Raw genomic sequence first — 12,270 nt, 5'->3', positions numbered from 1 at the left:
TGGTCAAGACTGGCCTTGAAATCAGGCCTCCAGATGTTGGTCTCTGCCCAGGGAAGAAAAGAAGGTATCATTCTGAGTTATCTTCCCTCTGCTTGGCCAGTAAACAGGGGTAAATGATTGATGAGATAATGAATTTGCCTGTGACACTCATCTGCCATCCTCTGATGCAGGAATAACTAGAAACTCCACATATTCAGTGGTTCTCTCTGTTTCCAGTGACCCCTTCCTCAATTTTCACCAGTCTTCTTGGCTGCCATTAGAAGAAAGCTAAAGCCAGCCATGTCTGTAGCTATTAAAACCCCTATGGTTGCAGACATGTTGTCCCCATCATGTGAGCACTGGCACTGTCCCCAAAGCCCTCTGTCATCTCCACCCTCTGAGGATCCACAGCACAGGGCTGACTGAGGAAAGGTGATGCATATCCGAAGCACAAAGCAGGAGATGGGAGGGCAACAGTTCTCCAGGATGCATAAGGAGGGGCCACAGGGAACTTACTGCCCCAACCACCCTTTGTCCCACCTGTCCCATGGAGCATCACAGGAGGCATGAGGAGTCAGTGGCAGACCCTTCCCAAACCGCCCCTCCTGAGGTCCTACGAGCAGGAATTTGTCCTCCGTCACACATTTACCTTGCACAGCCCTATGAGCCACTCTGAGGGGGAGGGGACTAAGGCAAATAATGAGGGGCCGACTCTCAAGGGTAAACTTTTTCAGGAGAGACATGACTAAACATGGACGTCTCCAAAGGTGTGACAAATGCACCATGAGTGGCAGGCATAAGTTGATGAAAGTGGGAGAGGCCATGCAGTGACAGGTCCCACAGCAGGCATGTGTGCCGGCAACTGCTGGTGCCTGGATCCATGCCTCATCTACCTTGACCTGACCCTCCCAGGCCGGCGCTGGGCCGCCTCTCTCACTGGTGAGGAACCAAGAAGTCTGGCTTCCAATCCCATGTTCCGAACTCCTGGGGGCCCTGGCTCATTATCAGGACAACATCAGCACTGGGGGCACCCACCGGACACCAGATTGCCAAGGGGGGACATCAGACCCACGGAGTCAGATCCAGGGATGCCTTGAATGCTACGCTAAGCAGTTTGGACTTGCCTAGGAGGCCACAGCGAAGGGATCTGATAAACCGTGAAGAAAGTGCTCTGTTTTACTGTATTCCACCACTACAAGATTTACTGGACAACGAGGAGGAGGCAAGGAGAGCATGAAAAGGCGGCAGAGGCACCAGCGGAACCAGCAGGTGCGCGCAGGCGCAGTGCCGGCCCTGCGGCGGTACTGAAGGAGGTGCAGGGGTGCCGGGAGGAGGAGCGAAGGAGAGGGCCCCGGGCTGCCAGCCCGAGCGCGGAGCCCAGAGAGTGGTGTGGCGGGGTCCAGGGTGCAAGGGGCGCCAGGGCCGGCGACTCTGCGGGCCTTCCCCGCGCCGGCACTCACCCAGGACCGCGCAGGCCAGCAGGGCGCGGATGGCGAGCCTCATCCTCCCTGGTCTGCGGCGCGGAGCGGCGAGCACAGACTGATCGGCGTCTGTGCCGCCTCCCCACGCCCCGCGCCCCTTTATCCTCGGCCCGGAGGGCAGAGCACAACCCTTGACCTCCTGTGTTTGCGCTACCCGCTTGCCCAATCGCCTTTCATCCCTCCCACTTCATTCCTCGCCCAGGCTGATCACCTCATTTTCTGGGCTCTGGGACAGATCCGTGGATGGAATCCAGCGCAAAAATGCTGATTGAAAGGGAATTAAAGAAAAATCAACCCCTTGTTAAGCTGCTCACTCTGTGCCAGGAGGGAGGCTACAGTGGGCAGGGGCGGGAGTGGGTCTGCTCCTGAATCCGGATGCCAGAGCTGGTCCTGTACCAGTCCTATGTGCTCATTGCACAGATGGAAGGCAGAAGGGAATTGCCCCAGATCCAGAGTAGGACGAGAGTGTGACAAGGAAAGACCATCCTGGGAAAGGGTGTCAGAAAAGACTAGAGCTGGCCTCAAGTCACAGAGAGCAGGCTCACACCCTCCTCTTGTTCCCAGGTGTCCCCAGAACCCCTGCTCCTGGGCTCTTAAAGGCCGGCCCCACTGAGGAACTGTTCTCCTGCCGTGTGCCCCGCTGAGCTAAGATTCCTGGATGGAAAACTTTCCTTCCCTTCGTGGAACCTGCCAGACACCTTGGCCTAGGGACAGAGTCACAGGAGAGGCAAATTCTCTCCCACAAGAAGCTGCCCAGGAGTGTGGTGAAGACTATCTGAGACTCAGAACAAAGTGCAATGGTGAGCATGAAGAGGGGGCGCAAGGGAGGGTGTGGCCTGATCTCAGTGCCCTGGACCATCCCTGGCTCCAAACTGTCTTTTTTTTTTCTTTTTGAGGAAGATTAGCCCTGAGCTAACTACTGCCAATCCTCCTCTTTTTGCTGAGGGAGACTGGCCCTGAGCTAACATCCATGCCCATCTTCCTCTACATTATACGTGGGACGCCTACCACAGCATGGCTTTTGCCAAGCGGTGCCATGTCCGCACCCGGGATCCGAACCGGTGAACCCCGGGCCTCCAAGAAGCAGAACGGGCACACTGCTGTGCCACCAGGCCGGCCCCTCCAAACTCTTTCAATTGCACATCCTTATCAGGAAAAAGAGGGAGGTGGTACACTAATCTATTGTGTAAATTTCACTCGTGGGATGAATAGAAATTTATAAAAGGATCAAAGATGACATACTCATTTTTAAATGTCCTTCTGTTTATGCTGCCTTATGTACAATGAATAATATCTCTAGGCAAAATATACACCTAAGGAAAGGTCAAGGTTCCTGATGGTAGGTGTAAATCCGTATTCCAGAGAGTCATCATTTCTAAAAGTTACTTCTTATCCAATCTGATCAGATGATCATTATCTTTGGCTCTGTTTACACTAATTGACACCAGGCCTAGAAGATGAGTCAGTGTTTCCATTTTAGTTTTGTTCACTTGTGTTTGTGTTATCAGAATCATCCTCTAATTCCAGTTTCTTTGCAGACATCTTTTTAAGGCACTTGTGCATCTCATGAGGTCTGGTGAGTTAAACCGCATCACCTAATCTGTACATCCAGTTGACTGGGCATGTGCAAAACACCGTGTGGAACCACACAAGCCAAAAGCAAAGGACAGATCAGGGAATCACAGCATTCCAGCACCCCCCTCCCTACCCCGCCCTGGGACGGGTTCCCCGCCTTCCTTCAGGACACTGCAAAGGCTCCACCTGACATCCCTCTCTCTGGCCTATAGACCAGTACCAATCCTCATATGAAAGAGGGGTGAGTGATCATTTGTTAGTCCTTTGCATTAAGAATAAGTATAACTGGAAGTAAGGTTATATTCTCCCACGCCCCAGTGGATTGTCTCACCACACTGTAGAGAGCACTGCTGTAGCAGGGACTTCCTGCTGACAGTGGGGACCTAAGACGAGCCCTGCCATCCAAGCAGCTGCCTCACCAGTGGGAAAGAGTGGCCACTGCTGCCCTTCTTCCTGTCGCTGCTCCATTCCTCGGAGGCAGGGGTGAGGCTGGCTATGGGGTGTTAAGTGTGCACCACCCTGGTTGTATGGGTGTGCCTACATCTGTCAGGTGTAAAGGGGTATGTAGAAGTGAGAGGTTCCCATGACAGTGTTTTGTGTCCTTGGTCGCCTGTGACACTTGCGCCTGTGCTTTCCCTTATGGTGTTTAATTCTACACCAGAGACGCTCTGGAGTCAGGAAGCTCATCATCCCTCTTTTTACAACTTCATGGTGGCTAGCACTTACTAGGAGCTTTACTGGGTGCTTACCACAGCCCTCTGAGATCAGTGCATTAGAATTCCCACTCTACAGATGACATGAGGAAATGGAAGCCCTGAGAGATTAATAACTTGTTCCAGGTCAGCTGGCAAGTCAGATGCAAAATCAGGCCGCCTGGTTCCAGAGTGAACATACTCATCCACCAGGGACACTGCCTCTCCCAGGAAACAGGGACACACAGAGGCCAAGGGGCTCATCTGTGGTCCACTGAGAGAGGAACAGACAGGGCACTCCCAGCTCTGCCGTTTCTCCACAGCCACAAAGCTCCAGTTTCAGTCTGCAGAGGGGCTTGTCCTCCAACAGCCGAACCACAGGCACACACTGGCTTGTTGTGCTCAGACAGAAGGAAAGTGTCCCGTTGTCAGCTCTTCCATGTACCAGGCACAGTTCGGGGGCAAGATCTTGTGATCTTGACCAACTACCTTAGGAGATAAGATCAGTCCCCCATTTTTCAGATGTGGACACTAGCGTAGAATGACAGTCCTCATTCACAGAACTCCAGGACCTGAACTCAAATCTCCTACATCCCAGCCTTCCTTAGACCACAGCAGCCTTCTTGATAGTCATCTTCTCTTTATTTATCCAGAAGAGGAGGAAAGGGAAGAAGGGAGGGAGGAAGATGAGAGAGAGAGAGGAGTTAAGAGAGCTTCCAGTTACGGACCAATCCAAGTCATGACCCAAATCTTCCACCATAAACTGGATAAAACTCTTACATTTCAACAGGATTGACCCTCTTGTAGAAAGAGCTGAGCTTGTGTGTACGTGCAGGGGGGTTGGGGAGCTGACCTAAATGGGGTGGGCAGGAAGGCACTGGTCCTCTGAACCAATATTTGTTCTTTGCAAATGTTGTCTCATTTACAAAGCAGCAGAGCAAACAAAGAGCCTCTGTCTGCTTGAACCGCCCCTGCCCCCTCTCCCCCACACTGCTCTCTGCCCAGCACCAGGGCCAACTCCTCTCAAAGACCTGCCCCTGAGTCTTCAGGACGGTGGGATCAGGCAGACTGAAAACTGATGATCGCAGACCTGTTATCCCACAGACCCGCTGACTCAGGGCGAGTATGGAGAGACGGGGGGAACCAAGGGCAAGGTCCTTTTAGGAAAATGTCAGGCAATTTGAAATGCCATATACCACCACCTCTCTCTCTCTCAGATCTACCCCTCAGAAGTCCCTAGACAGTGGAAGATTCCTAGGGTTTCTATTCTTTTCCAGGGGGAGTCCATAAAAGTATCATTTTCATGAAGAATAGTCCTGAGCCAGATAGCTTCACCAACAAATTCAACCAAACATTTAAGAAGAATTAGAAACATCTCATACATGCTTATCCAGGAAACAGAAAAAGAAGGGGCGCTCCCTGACTAATTTTTTGAGGCCACTAAGTATAGTTTGAAAGCAAAACCCGTCAAGGACATCATGACAAAGATAAGAAATACCTTTTATGGACATGGATGCAAAAATCCGAAGCAAAATATTAGCAAACTGAATCCAATTAGCAAATTGAACCTAAAAGGGACACTAAATCATTCCAAGTTAGGTTTTTTCCAGGTATGCAAGTTATCTTTTGAAAAATCAATCAGTGCAACTGATCACATTCACAGAATAAAAGAGAAAAATTATATGGCCATATCCATCAGTGCAGGAACATCATTTGGTAAAATTCAACATCCATTCATTTTAAAACCTCTTAGCAAACTTATCCTAGGAATCTTGCTTAATCTGATGAAGAGTATGTATTCGTGTGTGTTTTATGTAGATATACATATGAAATACATATGTATAAATATATATAAAAGAAATCTATATAAATTCAGTGGTGGAATGGTGAATGGAAGCTTTCCCTTTGAGATCAAGAAGAGGATCAAAAGATGTACTATTATCATTTTTATTCAACATTTTTACTTGCAGTCCTTGCCAGTCCAGTCAGATAAGAAAAAGATATAACATGTAAAAGGATTGAAAAGGAAAAAGAAAACTGCCATTTCCACAGATGTGATTGTACATGTATAAAATTCTAAAGAAACCAGATTAAATATTAGAAAAATAAATGTTAGGCGTTATTGCTGGATGTGAGGTAAATATACACAAATCAATTGTATTTCTGGATACGAAGTGAAAAATACATGAAAAAATGCTGTTCAAAGTAGTGTAAGAAGAACAAATGCCTAGGAGTAAGTACCAAAAATGTTTAAAATTTTTACACATCAAACTATAACATAGTATTGAGAATAATTAAAGAAACTCTGTTAATGAAGGGCTGTACCCAGAACATGGAGTGGAGACCTGATATTATAAAGATGTCAATTCTCCCAAAATTAATATATAGATTCAATATACTCCCAATATAATCCCCAATAAGTGTTTTATGTTTTTTGGAGGGAATTGACAACATAATTGTAAAGTTTATTTGGAAATGCAAAAGACCTAAAATGAACATTTGGTATAAGTTGTAGCACACCAAGATAAGAACAGGATGTCTTTGATTTTTCTAATCTTTTCTGTGCAACTCTGGGCACTGAGATCTGTAATACAGTTGTCAGGTTCATCCAGTTCAGGTGTTCATTATCAATAAAATTACCTAAGAGCTTTCTGTTACTTGACTGGACTAGTAGTAAGGAATAAAAATTATATACTGTACACTAAATACTTAAGGATTTGTAGACATACATCCACCACAATTGGTATATTGTCTAATTTTTATGTTCATTCTAATTCTTCCACGTTAAGAAGTAAACTAAGCTCTTGACCACCTATGGTTCAAGGTCTTTTTAAGATTCTCCCCATCTTCCTCTTCCTTCTGATACATATATGAAAATTTACAAACATACGCAAAAGTTGAGATAAATAATGTAATAAACTCCCATACGCACCTTACCCAGCTTCAGGAAATGTCAGTATTTTGCCACTCTTATTTCATCCATCCTCCCACTCTGTTATTTTTTTCTGGAATATCATGTTATTTCACCCACAAAAGTGTGTGCCTCTGACAGCTAAGGAACTCTTTTTTACATAACCATTATACATTTATCACACCTGTCCAAATTAACAATTATTCCATGTTACCATCTAAAACCCAGTTAATATGCTAATATCTCTAGTTATCTACAAGAAATTTTTTTATTGAGGTTATGATAGTTTACAACATTGTGAAATTTCAGTTGTACATTATTATTTGTCAGTCACCATATAGGTGCACCGTTTCACCCTTTGTGCCTACCCACCATCTCCCTTCCCCCGGTAACCACCAAACAGTTCTCCTTGTCCGTGTGTTTGTTTATCTTCCACATATGAGTAAAGTCATACAGTGTTTGTCTTTCTCTATCTGGCTTATTTCGCTTAACATAATCCCCTCAAGGTCCACCCATGTTGTTGCGAATGGTAGGATTTTGTCTTTTTTATGGCTGAGTAGTAATCCATGGTATAAATATACCTCATCTTCTTTATCCAATCATCAGTGGATGGGCACTTGGGTTTCTTCCACATCTTGGCTATTGTGAATAATGCTGCAGTGAACATAGGGGTGCATAAGTCTCTTTGTATTGTTGATTTCATATTCTTTGGGTAAATACCCAGTAGTGGTATAGCTGGGTCATATGATATTTCTATTTGTAATTTTTTGAGAAATATCCACACCATTTTCCATAGTGACTGCACCAGTTTGCATTCCCACCAGCAGTGTATGAGGGTTCCCTTTTCTCCACAACCTCTCCAACATTTGTTATTTTTTGTCTTGGTGATTATTGCCTTTCTAATGGGTGTAAGGTGACATCTAAGTGTAGTTTTGATTTGCATTTCCCTGATGATTAGTGATGTTGAACATGTGCCTATTGGCCATCTATATATCTTCTTTGGAGAAAGGTCTGTTCATATCCTCTGCCCATTTTTTGACCAAGTTGTTTGTTTTTTTGTTGTTGAGTTGTGTGAGTTCTTTATATATTATGGAGATTAACCCCTTGTCACATATATGATTTGCAAATATTTTCTCCCAATTGGCGGGTTGTCTTTTTGTTTTGATCCTGGTCTCCCTTGCCTTGTAGAAGATCTTTAGTCTGATGAAGAAGTCCCGCTTATTTATTCTTTCTTTTGTTTCTCTTGTCTGAGTAGACATGGTATTCAAAAAGATCCTTTTAAGACTAATGTCAAAGAGTGTACTGCCTATAGTTTCTTCTAGAAGTTTTATGGTTTCAGATCTTACCTTCAAGTCTTTTATCCATTTTGAGTTTATTTTTGTGTGTGACATAAGATAATAGTCTACTTCCATTCTTTTACACATGGCTGTCCAGTTTTTCCAACACCATTTATTGAAGAGACTTTCCTTTCTCCCTTATATGTTCTTAGCTCCTTTGTCAAAAATTACCTGTCCACAGATGCGTGGTTTCATTTCTGGGCTTTCAATTCTGTTCCATTGATCTATATGCCTGTTTTTGTGCCAGTACCATGCTGTTTTGATTACTATAGCTCTGTAGTATATTTTGAAGTCAGGGATTGTGATGCCCCCAGCTTTGTTCTTTCTTTTCAGGATTGCTTTAGCTGTTCGGGGTCTTTTGTTTCCCCATATGAATTTTAGGATTCCTTGTTCTATTTCTGTAAAGAACGTCATTGGGATTCTGATTGGGACTGCATTAAATCTGTAGGTTGCTTTAGGTAGTATGGACATTTTAACTGTGCTTATTCTTCCAATCCACGTGCATGGAATATCTTTCCAACTCTTTATGCTGTTATCAATTTCTTTCAGTAATGTTTTATAGTTTTCACTGTATAGGTCTTTCACCTCCTTGGTTAAATTTATTCTGAGATATTTTATTCCCTCTGTTGCAATTGTAAATGGGATAGAGTTCTCAAGTTCTCTTTCTGTTAGTTCGTTGTTAGAGTATAGAAATGCAACTGATTTTTGTGAGTTGATTTTGTACCCTGCAACTTTGCTGTAATTGTTGATTATTTCTAAGAGTTTTCCAATGGATTCTTTAGGGTTCTCTGTATGTAAAATTATATTGTCTGCAAACAGTGAGAGTTTCACTTCTTCATTGCCAATTTGATTCCTTTTATTTCTTTTTCTTGCCTAATTGCTCTGGCCAAAACCTCCAGTACTATGCTGAGTAAGAGTGGTGAGAATGGGCACCCTTGTCTGGTTCCTGTTCTCAGAGAGATGGCTTTCAGTTTTTCCCCATTGAATACGATGTTGGCTGTGGGTTTGTCATATATGGCCCTTATTATGTTGAGGTACTTTCCTTCTATACCCATTTCATTGAGAGTTTTTATCATAAATGGCTGTTGGATCTTGTCAAATCCTTTCTCTGCATCTATTGAGAGGATCATGTGGTTTTTGTTCCTCATTTTGTTAATGTGATGTATCACATTGATTGATTTGCGGATGTTGAACCACCCTTGTGGTATAAATCCCACTTGATCATGGTGTATGATCTTTTTAATGTATTGTTGTATTTGGTTTGCCAATATTTTGTTGAGGATTTTTGCATCTATGCTCATCAGCAATATTGGCCTGTAATTTTCCTTCTTTGTGTTGTCCTTGTCTGGCTTTGGTATCAGGGTGATATTGGCTTCGTAGAATGTGTTAGGAAGTGTTCTGTCTTCCTCAATTTTTTGGAATAGTTTGAGAAGGATAGGTAATAAATCTTCTTTGAATGTTTGGTAGAATTCTCCAGAGAAGCCATCTGGGTCTGGACTTTTTTGGGGGAGGAGGTTTTTGATTACTGTTTCAATCTCTTCACTTGTGATTAGTCTATTCAGATTTTCTATTTCTTCTTGATTCAGTTTTGCAGGGTTGTAAGAGTCCAAGAATTTATCCATTTCTTCTAGCTTGTCCAATTTGTTGGCATATAGTTTTTCATAGTATTCTCTTATAATCTTTTGTATTTCTGTGGTATCCATTGTAACTTCTCCTCTTTCATTTCTAACTTTATTTGAAACTTCTCTCTTTTTTTCTTAGTGAGCCTGGCTAAGAGTTTGTCAATTTTGTTTATCTTCTCAAAGAACCAGCTCTTTGTTTCATTATTCCTTTTCTACTGTCTTTTTTGTTTCAATTCATTAATTTCTGTTCTAATTTTTATTATTTCCCTCCTTCTATTGACTTTGGGCTTTGTTTGTTCTTCTTTTTCTAATTCCATTAGGTGTAGTTTGAGATTGCTTATTTGAGATTTTTTTTAGTTGTTAAGATAAGCCTATATGCAATGAATTTACCTCTTAGGTCTGCTTTGCTGCATCCCATATGAGTTGGTATGGTGTATTTTCATTTTCATTTGTCTCCAGATTTTTTAAATTTCTCCTTTAATTTCTTCAAGGGTCCATTGGCTGTTCAGTAGAATGTTGTTTAGTCTCCACATCCTTGTCCCTTTCCCAGCCTTTTTCTTATAGTTTATTTCTTGTTTCATAGCATTATGGTCAGAAAAAATGCTTGATATTATTTCAATATTCTTAAATTTATTGAGGCTTGCCTTGTTTCCCAACACGTGATCTATCCTTCTGATTGTTCCATGCAAATCTTAGAAGAATGCATAATCTGCTGTTTTTGGATGGAATATTCTACTTATATCTATTATGTCCATCTGGTCTAGTTTTTCATTTAATTCCACAATTTCCTTGTTGACATTCTGTCTGGATGATCTATCCATTGGTGTGAGTCAGGTGTTGAGGTCCCCTGCTATTATTGTGTTGTCATTAATATCTCCTTTCGGGTTTGTTAATAGTTGCTTTATGTACTTTGGTGCTCCTGTGTTTGGTGCATAAATATTTATAGGTGTTATATCTTCTTGGTGGAGTGTCCCTTTTGTCATTATATACTGCCCCTTTTTGTCTCTCTTTACCTGTTTTGTCTTGAAATCTACTTTATCTGATATAAGTATGGCAACACTTGCTTTCTTTTGTTTGCCATTAACTTGGAGTATCATCTTCTATCCATTCACTCGGAGCCTGTGTTTGTCATTGCAGCTGAGACGTGTTTCCTGGAGGCAGAATACTGTTGGGTCTTGTTTTTTAGTCCATCCTGCCACTCTGTGTCTTTTGATTGGAGAATTCAGTCCATTTACATTTAGAGTGATTATTGATATATGAGGACCTAATGCTGCCATTTTATTGCTGGTTTCCTGGTTCTTCTGCATTTCCTTTGTTTCTCATCCCATGTATTTCAGACTACCAATTTGGTTAGGTTAGACATACCAATTCTATGCTTGTTTTCTTAGTTTTCTCCTTATTTATCATTTGTGTCTCTGTTCTAATTATTTGTTTGGTGGTTACCATGAAGTTAGTATAAAAAATCTCATAGATGAGATAGTACATTTTCTGATAGCCTCTTATTTCCTTAGACTAAGCTGATTCCATCTCCTTCCTCTTCCCCTTCTAAGTTGTTATTGTGACATCTTATTCCATCTTGTGAGTTTGTGGTTAAAATGACAAGATTATATTTATTTTTGGTGTTTTCCTCCCTTTATCTTTAATTTATAATTAAGTGTTTGCTAAATTGTTCTGATAGCTCCAATTTTCTGATTTTGTCTATTTATCTCCTTACTCAAGGTTTTGTAACCCCTTTCTTCTTTTTTTTCAGGTATCTTGGCCTTCTTGAGGATTTCTTGTAGGGGATTCTTGTGTTGATGAACTCCCTCAGCTTTTGTTTATCTGGGAAAGTTTTTATTTCTCCATCATATCTGAAGGATGTTTTGCTGGATAGAGTATTCTTGGCTGAAAAAAATTTTTTTAAGTTACCTTGTTCAAATTAGAACCTAAAACAAGATCCAGGAGTTGTGTTGGTTATATCTCTCAAATCTCTTTTCATTCTAGAACACTCCTTCTCCCTTTTATGCCATTTACTTGTTGAAACTGCGTCGTTTGTCTTTTAGAATTTCCAACATTCTGAATTTAGCTGATGTATATCCCTGTGGTGTGATGTAACATGTTATTTTGTATGTAACAGTATTTTGTAGAAAGCCCCTCAGTTTGTGTTTGTCTTATATTACCTTGTGATTTGATTCAGGTGTGCATTTTTGGCAGCAACATCACAAAAGTGATGCTGGGTTCTTTTCAGGGTATTGCATTAGAAGGAACTCGATAGTGATTTGTCTCATTATCATTTCTGTTAACTTGGTTTTCTTGGTTAAGGTGATGCCTGACAGGTTTCTACACTGTAAATTTCCCTTTGTAATTAATAACTAGTTAATAGTCTGAGGCTATTTAATATTTTGTTCCTTATCACACTTTCACCTCCTTTAGCATCCATTGATGATTCTTGCCTGAATCAATTATTACTATATTGGTTGCCAAATAGTGATTTTTTCTGATGTATCATCCCTTGTACATTTATCAGTTGGCATTCTAAAGTAAACAAATGCTTCCCTTTCTCCATTTGGTTATTTCCTTTTATTTGTTTTTATCAGCATGGACAGAGGGGGTTCCTTCTTTATTCAGCAGGTTATGATCCTTTACTGGCATCCTTTTTTTTCCATTTTTTTATTGTGGTGAAATACACATAAC

The 12,270-nt window shown here is 42.0% G+C and overlaps 1 protein-coding gene across 1 annotated transcript in view; it reads right to left on the bottom strand.

Annotated features, from left to right (window-relative positions):
- Positions 1-1,594, bottom strand: part of LOC103546375 (serotransferrin-like) — a 61,290-nt gene extending 59,696 nt beyond the window's left edge. The window contains 1 exon segment of the mRNA XM_070576090.1: positions 1,440-1,594. Within this exon segment, the coding sequence (XP_070432191.1) occupies positions 1,440-1,482 (43 nt within the window). The 5' untranslated portion in view covers positions 1,483-1,594.
- Positions 1,595-12,270: the final 10,676 nt, after the last annotated feature.

Source organism: Equus przewalskii, chromosome 15 (genome assembly GCF_037783145.1).
Source record: "Equus przewalskii isolate Varuska chromosome 15, EquPr2, whole genome shotgun sequence".
Classification (NCBI taxonomy): Eukaryota; Metazoa; Chordata; class Mammalia; order Perissodactyla; family Equidae; genus Equus; species Equus przewalskii.
This window is presented reverse-complemented; position numbering and strand designations above follow the sequence as displayed.